The sequence below is a fragment of the Agelaius phoeniceus genome, chromosome 11 (assembly GCF_051311805.1).
Source record: "Agelaius phoeniceus isolate bAgePho1 chromosome 11, bAgePho1.hap1, whole genome shotgun sequence".
In the NCBI taxonomy this organism is placed as follows: Eukaryota; Metazoa; Chordata; class Aves; order Passeriformes; family Icteridae; genus Agelaius; species Agelaius phoeniceus.
This window is the reverse complement of record NC_135275.1, coordinates 12,444,329-12,470,934: the sequence shown is the minus strand read 5'-3', so window position 1 is coordinate 12,470,934 and position 26,606 is coordinate 12,444,329. Positions and strand designations below refer to the sequence as shown.

Genomic DNA, 26,606 nt, shown 5'->3' with positions numbered 1-26,606 from the left:
CCACCATGCTAAAGTGGGCTCAGCAGAGCCAGTTACACCAGCACCAGCCCACACAGCACAGCACAGGACTGACCAGCCCCATGCTCACCATCTGCAAACCTCCCAAAATCTCTCCTGACCGGGTCTGCCAGCATTGCTCCATCAGCAGGATGGGAAGTGCAGCCCAACACACTGTTCCAGCAATTTTGACAGAATTAAGACAATGTCAGAAAAATCCTTCCCATCTCTCTGTACCAAAACTGAACTGCTGGAAAGAGGGAGCAAGTGCCAGGATAATGCACAGGAGAAGCATCTTTGGCAGAGCCAAACCCAGGTGGGGGAGGGACTGATGGATGGTGAAGTCACAACGAAGTGGCAGGAGGAATTACACAACATGTGATGGGTTAAGGCAGTTGCCCCACTTTCATCCCAAATAAAGCCCTAGGTGCCATCCCCATCCCTGCCAGCCCCAGCCCCACAGCAGCTCCAGCACTCTTGAGCCATTGATTTCTCAGCTTTGCCCTTCAAAACCCTCTTGGCTCAGAGCCCAGTGCATATTGTCTAGTCACTCAGGAGCAAAATATCTCTATTATTATTGCAATTATTTCCCAATCAGCATGGCTCAGGGCTGAGGCAGTCAGAGGGGGCCCCCAACAAGCAAATCAATGGGCAGGCACTGCCCTGGGGCTTCCAGGGACCAGGCAGGAGGCACTGGCAGCTGTTGAGTGGCACAAGGGAAGGGGCATGGGGGACCCCAGGGACCCCTCCATGTGATGCTATGACCTGGCAGGGTGGCAGTCTTTGCTGACCCTCGGCCAAGCAACAGTGATGCAACTTCACCTCTGCACAGAGCTGCAGCAGCTACCAGCCCTGCATGATCTGGATGCTGGGCTCTGCCCCAAGGCTAAAGAGAACTGACAGCAATTCCAGATGTCCCTGGGGCAGCATGGCAGCTGGCAGGGCATCAGCTCCCTGGGAAGGGAGCCTCAGAGGGTCTCAGAACTGTGTCTCCAGCAACACAGTGCCTGTGCCCATTCCAGCAAAAAATATCCTGTGAAACCCCAGCACCACATCCCACCGAAGAAATGTCCCTTGCAAGGGAGAGGAGCACAGGCAGGTAAAACAATCCTGCTTTTTCTCCAGCCTTGGGAAGAAAGGAGGGAGCTCTGGAGGTAGGAAAGCCCAGTAACAGATGGGGAAGGAATTTCAGCTTTGCAAAATGGAAGGTAAGGGCAGGAAGAGCACAAAGCAAAATGCAACAGGGATCTCCTCTCTGCATGCCACTGTTCTTCTCCATGCAAAAATAAAGCCCTGGGTGACAGCAGTGAAGGGCAGAGCACATCACAGAAATACTGGATTATTTTTCCTCCTGTTCATTAATTACTGTAGGCATCCCAGGAGTCCCAGCAGGCCCCAGGCATGAAAGGCATGAATGAAGCCATGGCAATGTGTCACCCTCCCAGCTCCCACAGGACTCACACTGCACGTGACCAGCCTGGGGCGAGTTAATTCCTAAACCTCCCAGAGAAGGCCCTGGGGAGAAAGCTCTCACCTGAAGGACTCAGTACTGAGTTTTCAAGACAAAAGCCATCTCTTCCACTGCCAAGACTCCTCCAGAGATCACATGGGGACAGCCAAAACCTTTGGCTACTGGTTGCCCTTGACACACAGCCCATCACAGGGAGCAGAGCAGACCCAGAGGCACCAGCCCCAGCCTCTCCATAGCTTAGAATTTGCTATTTATTCTGTAAATCCAAATTATTTACCTCTTAATGATGCTGCTCAGCTCAACAGGGCAGCATAAACCTTCTTTCCTGAGCTTCCCTCAGCTTCTGCCCACATATGCAACCAGACCAAGACAACCCCAACATGAATGCCAAAGGCTTGTCCCACCACCCTCACCATCCTGCCCACCTGGGACATGGAGCAATGATCAGGCAAAGTCTCTGCCTGTGGCCAGGGCCTCAAAGCCTTGCTGCCTGACAACAGGAATGAAGACCACCCCATTTCCAGGGAAAAAAGGCAGGGAGGGGTAACAAGCCTTCACCAGGGACATGTCAGGGAGGAAGTATCAGCTCCCAGGGCTGCAGCACAGCTGGAGATCAGCTGGATCCCTCGTCCCCTCTCAGCTCCAGGAAAATAGCTGTTTCCTTCCTGGTCCCTAAACAACACAGCAGCGAGAGAGGAGCTGCCTGAGGACTGGGGCTTTGGCCTTGCAAACAGAGCAGCCAGTGGCAGGAAAAGCCCACAGAGTGGGGGCTGCAGGGGGCATACCCCAAGGGGGGATCTGTTTCAGGGTACTCCCCCTGGTCAGCTCCCCTCCCAGCAGCCCCATACACAAATCCAGCACCATCAAGCCCTGTTTCAGTGGGGCTGCCTGCACAGGCACAATGGCTCATGTCTGGATTTACCCATCCATCCGACTCCAGCACCTTCTGCACCCCCATCTCAGCCTCCCACTCATTCAGCTCCAACCACATAAGTGCACCAGCAACTATTTCCATGGCATGAGAGCCAAAAGCCATTTCCTGCAGCAAGGGGACTATAATAGGAACAAAATCCACTGCACATTCACCTCCACACAGGGAGAAGGACAACACCGATGGCACGGCAGGTTCAGCTTCACCCATTTAACACCAGCTTTGATCCCTTCCTACCCATCAGTCCTCTTTTTACTGCAGCTCTGGGCTGTCCTGGTGTTTTATCTCCATGGACAAATCACACCAGACTGCCCGGGAGGAGCTGATAAGCAATAAACAATCAGGGTCTAAATATCGCAGGGCACAGTGGTCTAAATATCACAGGGGACATTAAATATTAAGAGCCAGCACAGGCAGTAGGACTGGGCATGCAGAGTCTCTTACAGGTCCAATGACAAAATCATGCATTACCTGATGGACTCCATGAGAATGAAACCCATGTCATCAGGAGAAGACAGAAAGTTACAGCCACCCTTTTTTTTAACCTTTTCTGATCAACAGTGCTACTATCAGCATGCCACGATCAAAACTCCAGGTCCTGCCTTTCCTCATAGAACAGTCCCTGCTCCAAACACAAACACTTTCAAGATTAGAGAAGAAATCCTCCAACATTCCATGGCCAGTGATCCTGGTGATAACAGCCAGCTTAGCCTGGCTTCACACTGAGCACACCAGAGTGCCTGCAAATATTTTGCTTGAAATAGATTTAGACCCTCTCACTCACTCCAGCTTGAGCTCTTGATGATAAATTCCCTGATCTTCCTTTTTGTTCACGTTTTAAAATTTCATTCCCATACTCTAAACTTCTGGCCCTCCTACACCAATTCCAATTCAGAGAGCCACATCCCTGGCTACACTAGACCCTTCTATACATTTCCAAAAAGCCAAGGGAATGCCATGGCTCCCCACCATGCAGAACCCAGAGCAAAGAAAACCACTTGTCTGCAGTGAGGTCCCTGTTCAAAACCAGGATGGAAATTAGACCCTTCAGTCTGTGCATCAGAGCAGTTTCGGAGGAGAGATTGAGAAGATTTAAATATAGAGATTGCTTTCCCCAAGGATGCTGCTGAAGATATTTAAGAGTTCAGGTTTTACACAGCGTGGATTTCCTTTGGAACCACTGCAGAACTCCCTGCCCTGCTTCTGCAGGCAGCAATCCCTTCTGCAGGCTCCCAGGGAGCACAGGGTCCTGCTGGCCAACACAGAGACCATCACTGACCACAGGGTGGTGTGGCCACATTTTACCCAGGGGGGTAAGATGGGGTGCAGAGGGGCTGGAGCTCACCCTGAGCTTTCCAGGTGTGATAGTACCCAGCCACAAATCATTGTGACCTCAGCTCTTGCAGGTCCATGCAATGGGAAATGAAGAGCCTGGCTGTCTCCTTAACAAATCCCTCCTGGGAATGCAGGGCTGCTCTCTGGAAGCTCAGCTTTTGCTAAGACCAGACCAAACCACATGCCACATTCAAAACTAAGTTCTCAGAAGATCTTCAAGGAACACCTACCACCCTTTCCACCATTCCCAGCACTTACAGGGGATGCCAAGTGGAGCTGCTACCCACCAGTACTTGCCAGCACCTTGGCCATGGAGCATTCCCACACAGGAATGCAGCTGACACTTGGCAGCCTGGAGAGAGCCGGGCCAGGGTCAAGAATAGTTGGACCTTACCAGCCTGGTGCTGGAGGGAACAGAGATGGGGACAGGCAGAAGCATAAACAGCTTTATCCCAAGATGCAACCCTGGCAGACACCCATCACATGCCTGAATATCTGTAAAGGGAGGCCAAGGGGTGGGAAATGATGTTAATTAAAGTTTTAATTACTGTAACCAAACGAGTAGTATAATTACTTTATTCTCACAGAGACTTCAAACTGATTAAGGACCACGTGCACAATCTTCGGGCTGATGCGGTTTTTAATTAAATGTGCCATCGAAGATGGTGAGGGGTGGGCAGGACCATGGCTCAGCCCTTCCTGCACCTCCAGGGACCTCATGTGAGCAGGGAGCCCAGGCTGGCAGAGGCACATGGGTCAGCAGCAGCCAGTGCCAAAGGCAGCTGCTCTGGGAAAGACTGAAGCTGTGGTGTGCACACTGGTGTCTTGCAGGAATAGCTCCTCTCCTATACATCAGCCCTCAGTTTCACATTCCCCCAAAACATCTACCTTTACAAACACTTCCAAAACAGCCCCACATGGGCACTGAAAATATTAATAAACTGGTGCTGCCAACTGGAGGGAATGATTAAAAAACAATTTTGTGAAGGTATCCTTTTCAAATAATAATAATACTAAAAGACAAAGCAGTAGAAATTAAATTCCCAGTCCCCTACCTCAAATAAATAGTATCAGAATTTGAAATGAGACATAATTACCCCGGCAAGGTTAAAGCCGCTAATGCACACGGAATACAGAATCACCATCCATCATAATCATATCTCATATCACAGCCATTATTTATAATTAGGAGGCACAGTTTAAAAAACACATAAAGACGCCCATGCAATGCAGTAATTCTTCTGTTATTGCTCCTGGAGGGCCAATCCTGCTCCGATTTGTGGAGTCCAGGATCAAGCAAAAGTAATTCCCTAAAAGTCATTCCCAAAAATCTCCTCTCATGGAAGGGGAACCCACTTCAGCCCTCCCGCAAGCCATGCTGGCAGCTGTAGGGCACATCCAGGCTGCACTGGGTTCCTCCCAGCCATTTCAAACCCAAGTGAGGTCACAAAGCATCCAGACATGAATTTACAATTTTTTTCCCCAAATGTCAGTGCAGGAAGAGTGGAGCTGAGCAGACAGCAGAGCCACAGCCTGGCTCAGCAAGGCAGGGACAGGCATGCCTGGTGGGCTTTGCCTGGGCTTTCTCCTCAGCTGGGTGGTTGGGGCTTTTTTACCTATTTTCAAAACCACAGAACGAGTTATAGCAAGAGCTGGGAAAGCCAAAAGCCAACCCCAGAGCTGCTGAAAGCTGCCCTCCTTTGAAGCGTGGGCTTTGCAGTCTGCCCCCGTGCCCCAGTGAAATATTAACAAGCTTCCGGTGAAGCAGGAGGAAATTACGCTTAATATATTCTGGGGAAGTCCGCAGACAGCAGTGCCTGAGCAGCAGAGCCTGGCTCTAGAGGGACCTGCCTCCAAATCCCCTCTCCTGCCAGCAAGGAGGAGCAGGCAGCCTGCAGCCCTGCAGGGACGTGCAGCAGCTCCTTCGCACACACGGGCGCTGAGCAAAGCCTGACACAGAAAAGCACAAAGCCCTGGCTCAGAAAAGCACAAACCCGATGGCCATGGTGGGGTATGCAGCTGGTTCTGAGCCCCAGGAGTCTGGGAGAAGTGGATTTACACCCTTTGATGACAAAACAGAAAGCAGCAGTGCTTGGAGATGGTGTCCTGGGGACATAAAGCTGTGATGGCAGAGGTGACAGCAAAAGCCCAGGTATGAGACCACAGGAATGAAAGATGCACGAGCATATGTGTGTAAATCTAAGGCACAGTGTGTTTGTGGATGGAAAAGCAAGCTGGGATAAGGACAGGGAAGAGCTGAGGCACAAATCTCAGGCTCAAGCAGCCCCAAGAAGGAGCTCAACCCTCAGCAAGCCAAAGCCAGCTCGCCCCACCAGTCTCATGACTCTTACTCACAACAGAGCTGCACTTTCTCAGAAGTTTCATTAAGCTGTAAAATAATAAAAAAATAAAAAGGAAGGGAAAAAAAAGACAGCTTGCAGATGCACAGACAAACACATACCCCCCCCCCCCCCAAACCCAGAATTTTCAAATTAAAGCTGCCATAAAGAGAGTAAATCCTCAGCAAAGTTTTCAGCCCAAGTCCCATTACAGGGGGTGCTGTGCTCCTGCAGCACAAGAGGATAACAGGCACAGGCAGTGGTTGGAAGGAGGGCACCACCAGAAAGAGGGGCTCTGTGCAGAGCAGCACTGCCCCACTGCCACCATGAAATGGGGGGAATAAGCCTTTTTAGGGTTCAGACACTGTGCCCACCTGGCCATCAGCTCTCTGGGGCAGGTTATCTTCTTGCATGGTGGGTACCAGCCTATGCACCACATTGTGAGTGAGGAGTGACCTCTAAGGCTGCACACAGGAGACACAGGGGACCTCTTGGGCCTGCCCTGAGCATTTTCCAGCTCCTCCTCTATTTCAGACAGTCAGTGTACCACCAGCACGCCAAGGACCTGCAGGCTTACAAGAATCCATAAGTTTGGGGAAGACCACTTTGGGAATGCCAGAGAGGGGATACTCCCCACAAGACTATGGAGGAGGAATACTGCAAAGTCAAAGGGGAGTGGGTCATCCCCCTGCAGCCAGTGCTTCCCTGAGCCCTGAAATGGTCACCAGCAGATCACCAGGCTGAAATGGTTGAAGGATGTCTGACATCCTTCAGCCATTTCAGCCCCAACAGCACACACCAGAAGGACTTTTAACATCAGCAGAGGCTGAGTTTACCACAAGCAAAAGAAACAGAGAGGAGGAGGTGCTTTGCAGGCTTGGGCAGAGGATCACTATTTGCCCGTCCAAGTGCTGAAAACTAATCCCCCTTTCCCCCTTTTTATCCCATTGAAAACTTGACAGAACCTCCTAGCGCTTTGCAGTTGAAATTGGCAGGTCTTAAATTAATTGACTGCAATTTTACACAACAACATGTTTAGCTGTGAGCTGGCCTGCAGCCCGCTTGGCTCGCCACCGCTCCCCAGACACTTTTCAAGCAACCTCCAAAACTTCATAACACATCGAAGGCAAGGCGAGCAGGCTGCCAACGTGACCCTGTCCCTGCCAAAAGCCAGCCCTGCCTCTCCTCGCCCCCACCCCGACCCTGCTCAGCTCCTCCGGTGTTTTCCCCCACTCTCGTTAATGGCTCGTTAAATTATTCTTGTCATCTCCGAGGATTTTTGCTCCTCCAAATGCTGAGGAGCATGGGGCGGGCTGGGTTACAGGCCCGCTGCTTTGCCATGGAAACGGCAGCCATGGGACCGATGCACGCAACAGGAGTGAGAAAAGTCAGGGTGGTTTTTTTTATTTCAATCCACCCTGACACATTCCTGTTCTCTTTCTGCTTAACACCCCGAAGGACAAAGCCCAAAGCAAAAGATGGTGATGCAGTGGCAGGTTTGTGATGTCCCCATCCAGGACTGAGTACTTGGGGTAAAGCAAAAATACACAACCCCAGCGTACAGGAACAAGAAGAGCCTGCAACCCACCCAAAAAAGCACCATGCTCCTCTCAGGAGAGGGTCTGGAGGGGCACCATGCTTCATGTGCAGCCTGCCTGCAACCGAGCCCCCAGAACTGAGGGCTGGTCCTGGCTCTCCAAGCCTTTCTGCTGCTCCCACGAGACACTGCTGCTGCTGCTGCTGCCTCGGCCAAGCAGGCAGTGATGAGTCAGCCCCAGCTCCCAGCCCCAGTGTGATCCCTTCCCCAGTGCTGGGCACCTTTCCAGGGCATGGCCACAGCAGGAAAGGCGAGCTCTGACCGCGCCGCTGGGTCCAGAGCCGCAGGAGGAGAGGGGAGGATTGCTCCGGCTCTGCCTTGGGTCGAGCAGCTGATGCTCTGCGAAAGCCAAACTGGGGGTGGGTTGTTTGTGTGATTTCATTGCTTGAACAAACAGAAACATCCTGTATGTGATTAAGAGCCTTTATGAAAAACACACCAGCACTGAACCCCACAGCTGGGACCAAAGGTATGGCTGTGGCTGGAAGGCAGCACGCAGCGGGGTTCAGCTTCTCCGGGGTGAGCGGAGCTCCCTGGCAGGTCCACACAGCCACAGCACCCCAGGGATGTTTCAGAGCATGCACAGAAACAGACATCCCCACTAGGAAATCACCTCCCCCATTACATGTCAGTTTTGCCAGGCCAACTCCCCAAGCTCTAGGGAGCAAGAGGCACAGCAGGGTTACTGACAGCCCACAAGCCGCAGGCGATGGCTGCTCCGGGAGAGGCAGCCAGGGCTCTAACATCACTCTGAAGCTTTCATTCTTTCCTTTATCACCTTCTGCCCCAGGATATCAAAGTACTCCACACATTGCTCCTCCTTTTGGCTGCAGGCATCACCACCCACGGCTGGCACAGAGCAGAACTGGGAAATGTAGGCAGGAGAAGGGAACTGACCACAATCCACCAGCACCTCCCTTCCCCCCTGCCCCGCCCCAAAAAAGGAGAACTCCAGCTCCTGCCAAAAACCAGGACTTGCCTGGACTTGTGCAGCCATCACCTCCACAGCCTCTGCCCTCCACTCCAACAGAGCTGCCTCGAGGGAGCCAGCCAGGAAAACACATGCTTTTGTTTAAGGAGCACAGGCTGAGCAGGAAAAAAAAGCACTTAAACGTTACACACTCACACACAAAAAAAAAAAAAAAAAAAAGAAAAGAAAAGAAAATTGAAGTTTTGTAGTTGTTTCTCTTTGGCAAGGTTCAAAATAGGGTAAGGCTTTTGTTTTGCTGGGAGGCATTAAAAAAAAAGTGTATTTTATGCAAACCATCCTTGAAACATTCTTGACATTTATTACCAGAAACTTTTCCTCCAATTAATTGCCTCTATACAGCTATCATTTTCCTGATGAAAAACAACACCAGAAACTCGCAAACTATTTAAAAAACGTTTGCTCTCTCTCGGTTTCTCCCTGGTCTCAAGCATAAACAGAATTTGGGAGGTTAGAGGGGTCAAAACCAACAATTTTGACTCAACAGTCTTGACCAGTGCAAGCTGCCACCCATGGCAGGGACACTGAGGGCAAGACTTGGAGCTCAGTAGATACTGCAAAAATACCTCTGGTCAGTAGATACTGCAAAAATACCTCTGGTCCTCAGGTATGAGGTGTCACCTCTGGCTCAACTCAGAAATGCACAGTGGGCCAAGTCTCAGCTGAAAAATCATGTACTTGGAGATCTGGGCTGGGTTTCTAGCCAAGGCTTTCACAGCACAGTGGTGAGGGTGCTCACAAGTGTGACAGCATGTGGAAGGGGAAACCAAAGCCAAGCAGAGGTGAGTGGGATTCTTCCATCCCAGGAGGAAGGCATCAACAGCCACCCAGGCAGATAAGGTCTTGGGGAGTGAAATAGAGATTACCAGAGCTGTTTGGATGCTCTTTATCACCTTCATTTCCAAATAAAGCCCAGTCTCCTTTCAATAACCCAGGTGAGCAGGCAGTGGGGAAGGACAACCTCAACTGCCTGAGGTCTGGAAGGATGAGGCTGCAGAAGGGAAGGGAAGTTGTGCTGCTGGACTCCATGAAGGGTGGGACACAGATGGGCTCCATCTCTGGGATAAGTGGCCAAAGAGCAGGGGGACATGCTCTAGGCACACCAAGAAGCACATCCAGCAGGGAACACAGGTGGTGGGTGCCAACCCAGGCTGTGCCAGCTCTGCCACAGCCTCCAGCCAGAAATGCTGATGCCGCCATACAACCGAGTTCGCACAATTTAAGGAGCACACCTGCAGACGGGCAGCAGCATCACATGGTGTGCCCGCAGCCACCAAGGTGAACCACACTCTGAAGCTTGAGCAAGCACATTCACCCTTCCTCATTCCCTGCTCCTCCATCTCCATGCCAAAGGCAGCAATTTTTGCCCTCTTTTAAAATAAGAAGCCACTGGAGGAAGAAGCCACAGCTCACACATCCTGCACCGAAGCTGACTCATCCCCCTGGGAGAGCCCAGGAATCTCATTCCCAGGTTATGTGCTCCAGCCACAGGCTCACACTTTCCCACCAGGAGATTCAAGGAGGGAAGGAGAGGCAGGAAGGAAACCTCCAGCTGAGGCAGGGAGTGTTTATCTCACCTACTGGAAACACTTCTTTAATTTTGAGCGTTGAGCATAAAAACAAGATCCCTTGAGGCTCATAAACATACCAGAAAGAGAAGGAGACCAACACAGTAATCCTGGAGAAATAAAGGGAGAATTGAGTTTGGGAAGTTCCCATCCCTCACATAGGGTGGGGATCAGCTGGCTGGAGCCATGCATGCAAGGTGCAGTTTTCAGGGGTTTGGGTCTTTTTAAAGGACATTACTTAGTTTTTTAAATAAACCATCACAAGCATCACCTCCCCCAGGAAACCAGGGATGGTGGCAGTAAGCCCAACCTGACCCAGTGTTTCCATCCAGGGGGCAGAGGCTGCTCCCCTCCCTCTGCCAAGGAAGCTGCCAGTACTAGGTGCCTCCAAGGTCCCACATCCCAGCATCCTCACCAGGGATGCTGAGCATTTCTGTGTGGCTGTCACCAAGACACCCACTTTCCTTAACTAATTACAGATGCAGTCACCCTGGCCAAGACACAAACCTATTTCTGGAAACTTTCAAAGAAAAATAAATACATATGTAGAGAGACACACATGCGTGCACACATCAAACTGCATCATATTTTCCTCCATTCCTTTTTTTCAGTTGCATTCTGCTCAACAACTACCAATTAATTTTTGACCACTGTTAACGGAAAGCAAAAAGTCAGGGGAACCAGAGAACAGCCAGGCACTGACCCAGCCTCCAAGATCAGCAGGACTGCAAACTGCCCCACAGACCTCAAGCTTGCCCACAAGCCCCTCTGCTGAGTCCAAAATACATCCTCAGAAGGATTTGGCTGTGTTTCAATAAAAATTTCGTTTTAAGTCCTGCTTGGGAGGAGCACCAGCAGTGACATGAGTTTGGTGGAGCTCGGGTTTTGATTTAGGTTGCTGCTGGGAGGGCTGGGAGGATGCAAGAGGGACAGGCAGGACTGGAGGTGAGAAAAGCTCTGCTGGATACATATGGATACTGTGTCCTTCAGGATGGGAAACATGACATGGACTTCTCCAAAGAAGTGACATTGCTGTGTCTCCAGCTCCCTCCTCCCTGAGCTCCTCACTGAAGAACACCATACCAAAATCTCATGTACATTTAACATTGTCCCTTCACCTGTCACTAGTCCAGCTCCATCATGTCCAGCAAGGACTACAAGTTGTCCCTAAAAAGGCAAGGAAACCCCTTACCTTGGGAACTGCCTGCCCATGGAGCAGCATTACCAGCATTAAGCCTCCAGCTACAGCAGCACCAGGTTTGCTCTGTGGATGCTGGCACATAATTAAGATCTACAGGCCTCTGTCAATCAAGAGGAGAAAGAAACAGCAGGGAACCCTCTCCTGGGACACAGCAGAAGCCCACACATTGCTGGTGCCAGGATGCCCAAGGGATGTGGCGGGATGGCACAAATCCAATCCACCCCTGGAGCAAGCAGCCAGTCTCTCCACCCCCCAAAACTGCCTCTTCTCACCTGCTTTTATGAACTGTAAACCCCCCAAAGCCAAGCCTGTGCTCTCCCAGAGCAGCATAATTCCTAATTCTTGTTCTAAAGGGAACAGCCTCTTAAGAGCCCATGGGATGCCCAGGGTGGCCCTGGAGGGAAGGGCCAGCACTGCATGCCTGGGAGATGGGGTGCTACAGGGTTTGAGGCTTCAATCTGGCCCACTAAGGAGGCAGGGGGGCAAAAAAACCTTTCCAGGGCTCCAAACACAGGGAGGAAAAGTCCAAGGAAAGCAGAGGCTGCAGAGGACAAGTCCCCTCCTGCTCCAAAACATTCTCATCAACCCTTCCCTCCAGGCCAAGCCACAGAGCTTGAACCCACCAGCTCCAGCTCACACTGCAGCAGCATCAGGCAGCAGCATGGGAAAGCTGCACCACAAGAGCACACACAGCCTGGAGAGCAGTGGGACAATCCCCCTCTTTTACCCTGGAGCACCAACCTTTCCCAGCCTATTCCCAAGGAGGGAGTGCCCAGCAGGGTGGAGCAGCATCCCCACTACTCCAGAGCCACGCACAGCCACGCTAGCGCACAAATTGCTTCATTAAATGTCATCGCATTAAGCCAGTTTCATGAATTTAACATTGTCCCCGGACTATTGTTTGCCTGAAAATTAAATTATGGCAACATTTGTTGTTTCAACGAGTCTGTCTGTCAGGGAGAGGGCTGGAGGAGGAGATGCAGGCACAGGCAGGGGATTCAACTTCAGCAGTCGGGCTCCTGTGGACATGTGTCTTCAGCGAAGACAGACAACACAGCCACAGCTTCCTTCATGGGGGTGGGAGAAGGGAAGAATCAAGTTCACATGTTGTTCCAACAAAAGCCAACCGTGCCAGATGTGGAGACATGAGCCAAGCTGCCTGGAAAGGGAAACTATCTCTGTTTTGTGCAAATAAAGGCTCTGATCAGCTCCAGCAGCCACTGGCCAGCACAGAAAAGCATCACCCCATATCTCTCAAGGCACCATGGACCCTGGCTACCTCCACACAAGGAGCTCAGGTTGGCAGTCCAGGGCTTTTTGATCTTTCCAGATTACAAAGCTTTGCCGCATACAGGAACACTCTGAGAAATTTCTCATTTATTCTTCCTTTTCCCTAGAGCAGCTCCTCTCTGGAGTATCAGAAACAAAGGTGACAACCTTTCACTTTGTAAAGAAAACCACCAAATGAAGCGGACTATAAATAGCACCCAAAACTGACCTGCATCCCCAGCCAAGGGGAATGAAATGAAGACAAGTGAACGAACAGCTTCAAGGTCAGAGAGACTTTTTTATTTCCCCTTCATTCAAGGACTGGTAATTTTTATCCATGCAGGAGAGCAATCCAAAATACATCATTAGGGTTGTAGCTAATAAAAACCACGCCGGCTTTTTTCAGCCCGGCGTTGTTTCCTTTGCCCATACAGGGATTATGGTGGGAGGGAGCTGCTTCCCCCAGCACCTGCCCTACCAGCAGAACCCCTCCTTGCATCCCAGGGCTGAGCACAGATCTGTCCCAGCACAAAGCTACAAACGGTGCTGCCCTCAAGAGCACAAAGAGTGGACAAATTAAAGCACTATCACATTATCCTCCCTTTCTCTGCCAGACTGTAGGGATGCTCCCCACTACTTCAGTCCATTCTCCGTCTGCAGAGAGCTGGCTTGTCACACAGCACTGCCTCTCTTCCCTCTCTCCAGCTGCTAAATGGCATTAAAAGAACTAAGCATCCATTAAATAAAACTTTCCCACTTGCTTCCCATGTAGACAATTGCTCTCACTGCCACAGGGAGGTTTCGTGCTGGCAGCTGGTCCACGGGTACACAAAGAGCAGGGAGGTGCCAGGATCAGCTCTGGTAGCACAGGTCACCCAGGGAAAGAACCAGAGAGAAACAGGGATGCTGTCCCAGGGGTCTGCACCCTCACCACCACACAGCACCCAGCCCAGCTCCTCTATTCCTACTTCACCCCACAATGCCAACCCCATGGGGCACCTTTCTGCTGCCTTCCCCATCAGCACCAGCCTGCCATTAGCATCCTTTCTCCTGTTCCACTTCAGGAAAACCTGTAATTAATTAACCAGGGCAGGGGACAAGAGACCAAACAGCAGCTCTTCCAAGCAGCCTGGGACTGACACCATCCCCACCTGGACTTGGAGACAAAAGACCAGCCATGTATCAAAGTCTCAGAGATGGATTACAGGATCCAGCAGCCACTAAGGGGCAGCTGGAGTCCACATCCTGCATCCCCAAGTGCCATACCACACCTCCACCTTGCTCTCGATCTGATGGATTTTCCTCCCAGCCCAGAAGGGAAAAGCAGGGAGATCAGCTCACGGGGATGTCTGACCTTCCCCACGGTCATGTCTCTACCTGAGGCAGGGCTGGAGCACGCAGAGACCCAGACAACACTGGAGCTGCCTGAGTTCCTGCTAAGCACACATCCTCCCTCCTCCAGCAGGCCAGGGGCTGAGGGCAAATTCCTCAGGCACCATTAAATCTGGGTTAATGGGCCTGCACAAAGGGGAAGCAGGACACCAGAACTGCCCCTTCTCACCAGGCATACCGACAGTCCCTGCCTCCCAAACCGCTGCCTTCCAGATGAGCCAAGCCATCCTCCCTTGCTGCCTTTGGTGGGAGGTAGGGGCCATTCTCCCACCTGAAAAGGCAAAATTAGTCAGTGTTTGTGAAAGTTAGCCAGTGAATAGGCACAATGGCTCCAACAGGAGGAATCCAACAGAGCTGGGCCCTCCCAGCTCATTTCCATTTTAATGGGGTGGCTTTTCCCCCTGCCCCTCCCTTTGGGGCCACCACAGAGGTCCCCAGCAGGAGGCACAGTCCAAAGCAAGAGTCGTGCTCCCGCTCTTCCCAGCAGAATAGAGGTCACAGACAGGGGCCACAGCCCTGCCTTCAGCATCAGAGAGGTGCAGAAGAAAATGCTCAGCAGCTTCACGCTTCAGCAACCACACCAACCAGCTAGGAGGGAAAATCCACTGCTCACTGCTGGCACTGCATGCCCCCAGCCAGCCAACACACCCCTTTTCCCAATAACAGCACCCAATGAGTGTGACCCAAACATTTATGGGGGCTCAGCATCCCCATCAATGACCTCAAAGATCCCTCATGTGCCTTGTTCTCCCAGCACTGCAAAGCCATGGCCACCAATGCCTTACACAGCCCTGCAACAACAGGGGCAGGAGCAGCGAGGCACACAGTCACAAACCCCTCAGGCTCTTGCTTTTTCCTTTCCCAGCCTTATTTCCACAATACTTCCAGGAGGGCAGCCCCTGCCAGGCACAGGATGGTCTGCAAGCACCAGCTGTGAAGGTGATGCTGCCATGTTCAACTGGCACCTGCCAGCTCCTGAGCATACCCTGCAGGGCAGCACTGACTTTGTCCCAAGGGGCTGCCAAGCAGCATTTTGCCCCCAAACCCCTTCACAGAGCAATTACAGAAGCCAGGTTTACACCTGGTAGCCCTTTGGAAGACACAAGGTCTTTGGGATCCACCTCCATCCCTGAGCATCCTCTGGCTTTCACAAAGCGCTGCTGCCCAAAAGTCACCTTGCCTGACAGGGGTGAAGTGCAGCAGCCACGGTGCTGCCATGGGGGCTGATGGATGGGGGTGAGGCACAGGAGTTGGGGTGAGGCACAGGAGTGGGCTGATGGATGGGGGTGAGGCACAGGAGTGGGCTGATGGATGGGGGTGAGGCCCATGGCTGCCTGCGGGCGCCCGGCGCCAGGCACAGGCGAGACGTGCACCGTCAGCACTTTCGGCAGCAAAGGTTGGGGCAGGGCTGGCGGCTGCTGCTGCTGCCTCCTGGCTGGCCTGGAGCCAGAATCCCAGGCCTCACTCACCTGCTGGCTTTGCACTGAGAGCAGAGCAGATGGGGAGGAAGAAGAGAGAGAGCTGTGGCTTGTGAGTCAAAAAGCCTGGGGGCACGGAGGGTGTGGGGAGCAGGCTTAGAGGGTAGTGAGTCCCCTGACATCTCTCCTTTCCCAAGGCTGTATGAGGATGCTGGAGCATCCCTAGGAGTGCCAGCAGCCTGGAAATGTTCATCCCCATCCATCCTGCACGAGGCAGGAGCAGGAACCCCAGCGGCATTCCCCTCCAGGAGTCACCCCAGGACGAAGCTGGCAGCTGCCTGGAGCCACGGCCTCGCCGCCCCGGCAGATCCCAGAGGCCAGCGGTTCACGATGAATTTCTAATTGTTTCCTCCAACAATGAGACATCCTGTTCAGAGCCGGGCGGGCACAACAAAGCCCAACGCCGGCGAGCGGGGCCCCTTCCTGCAGAGCAGCACGGGGGTGACGCCGAGCGCTCCCTGCCACGAGCAAGGGGACAACGGGAAGGCTTCGCCGCCCCCTCCCCACCACCCCATCCACTTAACACGCCTGCTCTCCAGCCTCCACCTTGATTAAAACAGCTTAACGACTCCAGCGAGAGCTCTCGAGGGGGCGGGGAGCCGCCAAGAGGTATTTGATGGATTCACTTTGGCAACCGTTGGCTACCTTGTCATGCCAATAAAATTATTGCCATTGATTGGGGAGAGGCGTGGGCGCATGCTCCGAGGAGCGCAGCTCCCTCACGGGGCCCAGCACCGGCACCCACGGGGGCTGTAAGCGTGTGGGGAGGGGGCTGTGGGTCTCCAGAGCATGGGGTGGGGATGGAGCAGGACAGGGCACAGGGAAGAGGCAGGAAGAACAAAAGGCCCTTGTGCTGGGCAGCCAGCTGGGAAGAGGCAGCAGCACAGGCAGGGGAGCATTTCCAGGGGCTGCGCAGGGGTCGATGCCTGGGGGAGCCCCCAAGGGTCACCGGCTGACACTGCCAGGGCCAGGGCAGGGTTCATGCCCCAAATGTGTCCTGTGTCCCCCCACACACACCCCAAGAGCAAAGCCAGCCAAGGCACAGGCAGTAAGTAGGGTAGCCAGCAGCAGGGTCACAAGGCAGGCCAAGCCTTGCCGCGCACGCCGGGAGCCGGATTTCACGCGCGAGACACAAAGGGCCCCTTTTCAGCCAGAGCTGCTTCCCCTGAGCACCAAGCAGAGGGTGATGCCAAAGGATCTGTGGGGACAGGGATGGGCAGGGTGGGCAGGGAGCCTGATGGTTTCTTCTCCCAGCTCACATGGACCATGATCAGGTCATGCATCATACCCAGGACGCCAACACATGGGGGCTTTTGCAATAGAAGGGAGCCAGCAGGCAACAGGGAAATCCCAAAAAGGCCCTGGTCAGCAACTCCCTCTCCCCACAGCACCTATTTTCTGTCCAGACACACCAAGGATTGTGAACACACTGAGACATCCTTAATCCAAAGCTTTTAGAGAATTCAAGGGGGGTGTCTCCATAGACAGCCAAATTTGCTCCCCCAAAGCACCATCATCTCCCTGCCCTGCAGGGGAGCCCCTCAACCCTCTCCAGGCCACAAGAGGAGCACCATGTCCTGCTGTTAGGGATAGGGATAACCCACTTAGTGTGAAGAGTTTCTTATTAGTAGTATTATTAGTATTATTATATCAAAAAAGTGAAATCAAAGCAGCCAGACACAGGCCCAGTTCAGCTGTGCTTTCTGTGGGAGAGAATAAACAAGCCATGGCAAGCACAAGCCCCAGGGGGGAGCAGATTCCCAAGGGAGACACGATGTGTTCATGCCCAAGGCCAGCCAGTTCCAGGACAGAGCTACAGGGATTGCAGTGGTGACAGGGGAGAGAGATAATCCTCAAAAATGAGAGCTCAGCTGGCTGTGAGGGATGTGCAGTCCGAAGCTACCCTGGCTGGGATGCACTGGCTGCACTGTCCTATAACCACACCTGCCTTAGGGATCTCCAGTGCCTGGATCCCCCCGGTGCTGGGTATCTCCTGTAGGGCTGTGGCAGGAGGCACAGCTCACAGTCTCCCTGCTCTGCAGCAGCCAGGGACAGCTGTGGGCAGGGAGCCACTGGCTGCTCTGAGAGAGGAACTCAGCTCATCCCCCCAAAAATAACCAGACAGCACCCAAAACTGGGTCAACCCACAAGGGCTACACTGAGCTCAGCAGAGCCCCAAGGCAGTGCCGTGTTTGCATAACGAGGAGCAGATGGCAGTGAAGGAGGGCAGCCGGGTCTGTACTGCACCTCCCAGAATGTCCCACTGCTCCAGCTCCCAGCACAGGGCAGTCACTGGGAGGGGGTTGCACCATCCTCAGCACACCCCCTTCTTCCCTCTCTCCATACAACACTTCAAGCACACCCAAAATCAAGTCTTTGGCATACCCAGCTCAAGAGCTGACATAGGTGCAGTGTCAAACGTGCCTTTCCAGCACATGACTGAGCGCTCCCACTGCAATCACACACACAGCTTCCTATCCACCCCAAAAATACAAAAGACAGCCTGGGAAAATTATAACTGCCCAATAAAAACATTGCCAATTGAGGACAGGTGGTTTCCAGGAAAAACCCAAGCATTAGGACACAAGCTTCATTTCCCTTTCAAAAACATCCCCTGATATTCCTGCAGCAGCATGCTCATAGCTCACGTCCCCATGTCACTTCCCCATCCACAGCACTCCCAGACCATAGGGTGCAAGGCCAGGTCCCTGCCAGGGCAGGAGTACAGAGGAAGTGGTTCAGTGCCAGCTGCAGCAGTGTTGGAACCCATCCCTGCATTGTTCACCTGGGCATGGCTGGAATTCCCTGAGTGCCCCAGTCCCATGACTGCTGGCACGGAGGACAGCGAGCACGCGGGACCAAGGGCTTTCCAAGCCTGGCCTCTCCACATAACTTGGGATCAGCCAAAGATAACTGCCTGCCCAGTAATGCTGCAGGACAAGCTGAGACTGGGCTGCCACGGGTTCTGCTGCTGCAACTCGCTCAGCATCCCAGGGATTGTGACCTCCATCCCCCTGGTGCCCATCCCAGCCCACAGCCCCTGTCCCACAGACAGTTTTGCAAATCTGACATTGCCTGCAAGATCCTTCCACACCCCCCCCCCCCCACAAAGTCGGGGTCTCCCTGCAGCTGTGGTGGCAGCAGGTGCTGCCCAGCACCCTGCCCTCCCGACAGCAACTGTTGGTGGCAGGGCTAGGGAGAGGCTGCAGGGCAGCCACAGGCTCGTGTGGCTTTTTGGGGGGACAAAGGGAGGCTCTGTCTGCACGCAACAGTCTGGACAAATGCTGGGCATGGGAGCTGCCATCCAAGGAAAAGCCAGACACAGCAATGACTCTGGCCTGACCTTACCCCAGCCCAGATGGCGGGATCGGTGCCCCTCAGCAGAGCAGCATCCATTACAGGGCTCCTGGGGGTGGGGAGGGAGGCCCCCAGCTGTCAGTGCAGCCCTTCCTCTCCCAGAGGAGATGCCAGGGCTTCTGCAAAGGGCGGGGGGGACAGCAGGCTGCACCAAGCCAAGGGGACGGTGGGAAGCACCAAGAGTTTAAAAGCAGAGGGATTGCAACCACTGCTGAAGGTTGCACCCTCCCACACACATCCTCTCTGCCTGGAGGAGCCACCTTGGCTACACTCTGCTGAACCCCTGCCAGGTATCGCATCCGCTGGCCGGGGACACGCTGGTTCCACTCAAAGACAGGTCAGCAGCCCCTCCTCAGCCTCCTCCCCTGCCTCCAGCCCTGGCAGCCAGGCAGCAGGATCAGGTAGCTGCTGAGGCAGCGCTTTGCCAGGCAGCCCCTGCCGCAGGAAGGAGGGCTGGGCTGCCCACCTCAAGGTCACTGCAGGGACAAGGAGAGCACCTCGTGCTGCAGGACTTGGAGCCTGCAAAGTGCTCCCAGGCTGCCATTAGAGAGCTCTGCAACACCAGGGGATCTGGGGGCTCCAGGCAGGATAAGCCTATAAACCTACCCAGCATTCCAGCACTGAGACAGGACTGAGAGCCACCTCTTGAGTCTCATCAGCTCCATGTCCTCATGCCCTGCAGGGCCAGAGAGCCCCACCAGCTCTTTGGGGCACCAAGTTCAAAACTAGGAAAAACAAAGCTTGAGAAAGCCCTGCAGGGAAGGAGGACACTCAAACCACACTTGGGCATCAAGTTCTAGCTGCAGTCATGGCTGCAGTATGCAGCCCACACACCAACCAGGCACCCACACTAGTTGACCCCTTCCAAATGGCTCTGAAGGTGCAAAGACCAGGGGAAAAATTTTAAAAAAAGAAAAGAAAGAAGAAAAAGAAGAAAAATACAATTTGCCATCTAAAAACCAACCACCAGCCCCTCTAGGTAACTGTGGAACCAGAGGTGTAACACAGCCCCTGTGACTTTTTGAACCCTCCTCCCACATGCTCCTCCCTTCCCATCTCCATCTAAAAGCTCCCATCTGGAACCCAGAGCAGGAGAAGCCTGCAGCAACATGACACCAGTCCCTCTGGATCCCTCATTGATCCGGAAGGGAGGACGAGCTGCCTCCATCCCGACAGCCCTGCCGCCGCTGTGCACCCTCCAAGGACTGCAGAAAGACAAGCAGAAGGTGTGGGGCTAGAGAGGCCCCCTCCATCATGCCCCCCACCCCAACGTGTGCTGCCCATGCCCCAAAAGCGCTGCTAATAGGCAGGGGCACAGGCAGGTCTGTCAGGGGTCAGGGGAACAGGGGCAGGGTGAGTAGGACATATGGGGACTACACAACAGCATCCTGCTCCAGATTCCTGCCAGGGAAACCACCCTGCCTCCTGCAGGGCACCCTGGCCACCACAGATCAGGAGATGTAGCAAAAATGCAGAATGCTGTGCCCAAAACAGAGTGCTGAAGCACCTTATAAGTCACAGAGAGATGGGCCAAGCCCCCCAGCCAAGCTCTGGTCCATAGCAGGGACCCTACCAAGACCTCCACATGGCCTCTCCCTGGCTGAGGATGTGTTAATGGAAGCTATGTTTACACAGGGCATGTACAGCTGTAATTACAGGCATGATGTTATGATAACAGGAAATCCGTGCCCTGTGGAGATGCAGGCAGAGAAAGGCACGCATGGAGCTATTTGCTAATTGCCACAAGCAGCCTTTTGTGCCCAGGCAGGGTGCAGGAAGTGAAGGCTCCCCCTCTCCAGGCTGGAGCCATCACACCCACCTCTGCCCACCCTGCCCAGGTCAATGACAAAGCCAGATGGACAGAGGATCCAGATGGACAGAGCCTGACTTCTGGCAGCTCCAGGGCAAGCCCACCTGCCCCCAAGGCATGACAAGATGGGCTCTGAACAACCACCAGTGAGGACTCACCTTCCTTTTGTCATAACCCTTCCAAAAGGGCAGAGGCTTTGTAAATTCAGTTGGCAGAGAGAAGCAAGAGGAAATTTCCCCTCATGGGCCTTTGCACATTACCCCACATATATCAGGTCACTTTATTAGGGAGTCCCAGCCCAACCAGTACCCCACAAAGGGCAAGAGGTCACCCCTCCCCATCAGCACCACTGAGGGCTTTCCTACCTTTTTGATCTTCCCGCTCCGTGTGCCTGCGAAGACAACAGTTTGTCCTCTGTAGTCATAGGCAGCCACCGAGGTCATGCCATCCTCCTTATCCACAAACAGAGGGGTCCCCTCGATGGTGACAGTCCCTCCCAGGGGCTGGTTAAAATCCTGGCCACAGAAGTTGTCGTCAATCTGCAGCGGCTGTTGGAAGAAAGCAGAGGAGAGTTGAGCTTTTTGCCAATGCCTCAACACGTTGGACCCCACAGATGGCAATCAGCCACCTCCTACCTTCACCCCCCAGCTACAGCACCTTTGGCAGCCTCCTGCTGCAGCCATCCCACCTCACCAGCCAAGGGAAGGCATGGGTTGCCATTTCCCTAACATTCCCTACACGCTGATGTAAGGCACTGGGACAGATGCACTGCATGCAGGCCCTCTCTACATTTGAACAGGCTCTGCAGACCAAGACCAAGGCTCTCTGTCCCCTGCATCCTACAGAGCAGCACATACAAACACAGCAGGAGCCAGAGGAGCATCCCTGCTCCCCCTCCATCCCCGCCAGTGCCATCTCAGACACGTGGGATGCCAGCACAAGCTCCCCAGCACACACACATTCCTCTCCTCCTCATCCCAGCACTAGCTTCAAAAAAAAAATCAGCTTGGCAGCGAGGCAGGAGGGGCTGAATCCTGCACCCCAGCCTTCCCCCAAAGAAAAAACACTTCCCAGACAAGGCCATGCCAAGGCAAACAAGTCAGGGCTCCTGGAAGAGCTTCCCTTCACATAGCAAAGCCTCCAGCAAACACACTACCCACCTGCCAGCCCTGTTCCTCCTCCCGCAGGAACGTCTTTGGGAATCCCCACATTTTTTCCATGCTGCCTTGCCCCAGACAAGGGCCTGGCTCAGCCAGCTGCCTCCTCAGTTCAGATCAAACCCACAGATCTGGGAGAAGCTCTTGCAAGTTTCCCCTCTGCCTGGGGAAAGGCAGAAGCAGGGCTGCACTGGCCTCTGTCCACTCTCAGGGTTGTGAGAGCATGGACTTCCTTCAAGGACAGTGTGATGATGGGCAAGGCAAAGACAAAGGGATACCCTCTGTGAAAGATGAGATGCAGGCAGGGGAGTGGACCAGGACCAGACCCACAACATTCACCCCTACCTCGAGCATCCTCACCTGACCTGCTGAGCAGAACAACAGACCCTGGCCACAGCTGTCTGGCCTGGGGGGCACATGGGCCTCCCGGTGTTCCCACATGAGGCCACAGCCTCACGTGGTCACACAGCACCAGCAAAATCCCTGCTCTGTCCCAGGCAGTGAAGGGCTTTGCCAAATCCCCAAGGGTGGCAGCGGGCCTGGATGCAGGAGGGTAAAGAGGCAAGGCAGGCATGGCTGACAGGGAGACAGCCTGCTCCGGTCACGGGATTCTTCCGCTTCACAAGGCTCCTTATATAATTTTGAATTTAAAGGGGAGAGAGGTTTTTTGGCAAGCAGCAGGCTCCAAATGCATGCCAGTCCCCAAGGGGTTTTAAATCCATACCGCATGTGCATAGAGCATATGGGAAAATGCCGAGCTCCCAAGCTCCACGTACGCAAGGGCAGTACAGAGCTCTGTAATTCCCACTCATCTCTCCCTGGGAAGCAAGGATCAGCCCAGACTGGCTCCCACCAACAGGCACCCATGTGGGGGTGAGAAAACACACCACTTTTTGTGCCCCAGCACAATGCACTTGCAGCTTCAATGGCATCGGCCTCCCACAGCCATGGCAGGGCTGCTCGCCCTCCTCACCGTGCCACCATTCCAGCTCCAGGGCCAGTGGTCCCAATCCCTACTGCAGCAGGAATTCAGTGCTGTGTCAGCCTTCCAAAAGGGAAGGAGCGGTCACACTCAGCCCATCAGACACTCTGGGGATTCCCCCTCAGTTACTCTAACTTCTGGTTTTGGGTGTTGAGTTAATGTACAAAGATCAACTCCTTCCCTGCCTGACTGTTGCTCATGCTTCCCTGAACTAGGGAAACTCTTACAGCCAATCATGACAGACATGGGGATCCCCAAAACAGGAACATGGGCACTGCATATCTCTGCAACCACAAAAAAAAGAGGGAAGGGGAAATCACAAGCTCTCCACTCATCCTCTGAATGCCACCCTTGCCCTTTCCTATCCATTGGCCAACACACACTAAACATCCTCCTCTGCATTACGAGAATAGGAATTTTAAAACAGCAGGTCCTAGAAAATTATCTTCCTAATCACAGAGTGAGATGCGAGCAATGCTCCAGCCGATACACAGCTCCCATCCAAATACCTGGGATTTCTCAGCTGCTTTGCTGGGGAAAAGATTCTGTCCCCCACAGCCCAAATAAACCCCAGCATCTTCCACCCAGCCATCTGCAGCAGCAGAAGGGATCAGGGCAATGCCACAAAGGTATTCAAGCCCTGGCACCCCTGGGTGCAGGTTCTGCTCTCTCTGAGCTCAATCTGCAGCTTCCCCAACCCCACGGCTGCTGAATATGCAAGAAGAGAGATGTTTATGGTGTTTACTGCTCTCTGCTTTGTCTCAACATACTCTCTGGGAAATGACAAATACAGCTGCGCTCTGGGACCGAGGAACTCCCGCCGCCGCCATGCCGACACCACCTCGATAAATAATTACGCCGACAATTAGCTCATTAACAGCAAACTGCCTCGTTAGGGAAGCGCAGGCGGCGCAGAGGTCGGGCCAAGGGCGGCAGTGCCGGGGTTGTGGAGCCCACCGACATCCCTGGCAGATGCGGGCTGCGGGGAGAGGCAAGGCAGAGGGACAGAGGGCAGGATGGACAGAGGGACAGCTGTGCCCCAGCCGCTGCTGGCAGGGACAGACACACAGCACGGCACGTGGGAGACAGTGACCTTGCAGCGTTTGAGCCTGCGGATGCTGGGATCTGCAGGAGACACTGGGATCAGCAGGAGGCATCGGGATCTGCCCACTCTCGCATTTACATACATGGGTTTTTGCAGGGACCACAGCCTTCAGCCTCTTGCAAGGGGGGTTGCAGTGTTTCTTTTGGGGGTTTGGGTTTTTTTTTTTAATTATTTTTAGCTTTTGTTTTAATTTCCATGCTTTTCTTTGTCACTCCTCTCAGTTGCCCCTGGCTCAGACACCCCAGGGCAGCTATCTGCACAGCACGGCAGTCTTCTCTCTCCCACCACTGTTTTTTCCTCCCCAAAACAGGGTCAGGAAATTCGGATTTCCTGGGGAAAGGGACCTGAAGGAGGGGGAAGGCAGGCCCACAGCGAGCAGGAGCGGGTGTCTCCTGATATGCCTTGTCTCATTGCCTTTCTTCAAGCCCACTTACGAAAGCAATGAGGGAGCAGACAGCACGACAAGGCTCGCATCACTCAGCATTATTAATTAGCCAGTAATTCGCCAGTTAACACCATTATAGGCTCACCCTCTTCCCCCTGTGCACCTCCAGGGGCTGTGATGGAGGATGTGGAGGGATGCAAAGAGCCAGGGAGGAGGTTACAGGAGGCTGGTACTGAGTGCCAGGCTGGGATGCCAGGCTTTTTGTGCATTAATCGCTGCTCAGGAATAATCCGAGTGTGGTACAGTTTGTTACCACCTGCATTTCTCTGGCTGCCCCGGAAAGGATTTGGCTTATCCTGGCCCACTTTCAGCCAGTTTGTCACCAGCCATTGTCCTGTGCCAGCAAGCTGGGCAGCAAGCCTTACTGAGGAGTCAAAACTCATTTTCTCCCTGGGGTAGACCAGGGAAAGCTGATGCCACATCCCACTGGCTACAGGCACTGGCTCTGCCCACGCTGCCAGCCCAGGAGTCAAGGGCTCCAGGAACTCTAAATAATTCCCTGCTGCAACATCTGCACTCCAGCTGCAGCCCAGTGCCCTTTCCCAGCCCTGCTACACCAGTCCTTGCTCCCCCCAGTCTGGAGACAGGAGCACACCTGGCCCCAGGCACAAAGACATCCCAGCCCTGCTCTGTACAGGAGAAGGAAAGAGCCAGGCTACACAACACCAAACCCCTCTGAGTGAAACCTGGGAGCAGCAAAGCCTCTGGAGAGGTTCAGGGGCAGTTTAGGCAGAGGGGCTGGCACAGGGAAATGGCCTGGGTGCTTCCACAAGGTGCCTCTGCTGCATTTGGAAGTCCATGCTCAGGTCTTGGGTCTCACACCAGTGTGAGGAGTCCCCCTACAGAGCCAGCTCCCTTCCCACTTCCACTTCTGGATCCCAGAAGGAGGGAGAGAGAAATGGGAAGCAGGAATTCAGTCCACTCACCAGCACTGGATAGGAATCACTAACATCTCCTGAGCTATCTGCCAAGCCTGGTAGCCTCTCCTCCCAGCTCCAGCACCAGCTCTGGAGAATCAGAGCTACCCTGCAGCACTGAGGATGAGTATCCATTGGTCCTGCACAGCTTGAGGTCTGGGAGTGCAGTGCTGACAAAACCTCCTCCAGCTTGGGCCAGCCTCAGCCCCTTACTGCCATGAAGGAGCAGAGCAAGAGAGCTCCTTGCACAATTCCATATGGATGGGGTGTAAATCCCAAGCAACCACTGACTTGAGCAATTACATTTTGCCCCCTTATAAATTAAAAAACCAGCATGTCCTTTATTTTCTGGCCAGTCCTCACCACCAAGAGATGGTGACCCACCATGACTGCCATGACCCACCCCAGAGGCGGCTTTATTTTATTAGGGACACCAAAATTCCTGCCAGAGAGAGGCTACATACTTCCAGTGGTCTGGTTTGGCCTGTGTTCAACACAGCAAGGATCTGAGGGCTTGACTTATCATCCACTCATGTCCTGCCCCACTCTGCCCAGCAGCTGGAGAAGGACTGGGACAGAAAACACCACCTGGTTCTCCTGGAGGAGGGTGTCACTCCCCAGCCCAACTCACACAAAAGCAGGAGCCTCCCCATCACAGCACACATCCTTCCACCCCACAAGAGCCATATCTGCAGGACCCAGAAAGTACCTTGAGATCCACTCACTCCCAGGCAGCAATCCTACGACCATCAGAGTTTAAAACTATCCCTGGAGTGCAGGGGGGCAGAGCAGCCTCCCCAAACCCAGGGATGTGGGGCACTGGAGAGGCGAGCTGGGAGCACGGGAGGCAGCACTGAGCAGCTCCACGGCAGAGCCAGCAGCTGCACAGCCCAACAGGCAGCCGTGTAACGATTTCATCATTTTCCAGCAAAATTGAATTAGTTCAAAGCCAAAATCTGATTTGTGAGCCCAGCGCTCTTGACAGCAAACCCTTTACTTTGTCAGGCAGCTGTTAGCTGTCTCCTTCAGGGTGCAGTGAGGACGGTGGGAGAGAGGGCAGGGCTGCTCCACAGGGACCCCCCCATCCACCTGCCTGCACCCAAAGCTCTGCTTGAGCACGCCTGGGGGCTTGCTGATGGGTGCTGAACACCAACAAGCCGGACCTGGGGGAGGTGGGTGATAGCAGGTGGGTCAGGACCTCCACCAGACCCTCCCAAACACACACACCAGCAGCCCAAGCCTGCCTCAGCCCCACATCTGACCCTAC

At 53.8% G+C, this 26,606-nt stretch overlaps 1 protein-coding gene across 2 annotated transcripts in view; it reads right to left on the bottom strand.

Annotated features, from left to right (window-relative positions):
• PLXNA1 (plexin A1) overlaps positions 1-26,606 on the bottom strand; it is a 115,581-nt gene that overhangs the window by 73,128 nt on the left and 15,847 nt on the right. For both annotated transcript variants that reach the window (XM_077184814.1, XM_077184815.1), the window contains exon 3: positions 21,099-21,281. In XM_077184814.1, the coding sequence (XP_077040929.1) occupies positions 21,099-21,281 (183 nt within the window). The remainder of the gene's footprint in view (positions 1-21,098; positions 21,282-26,606) is intronic.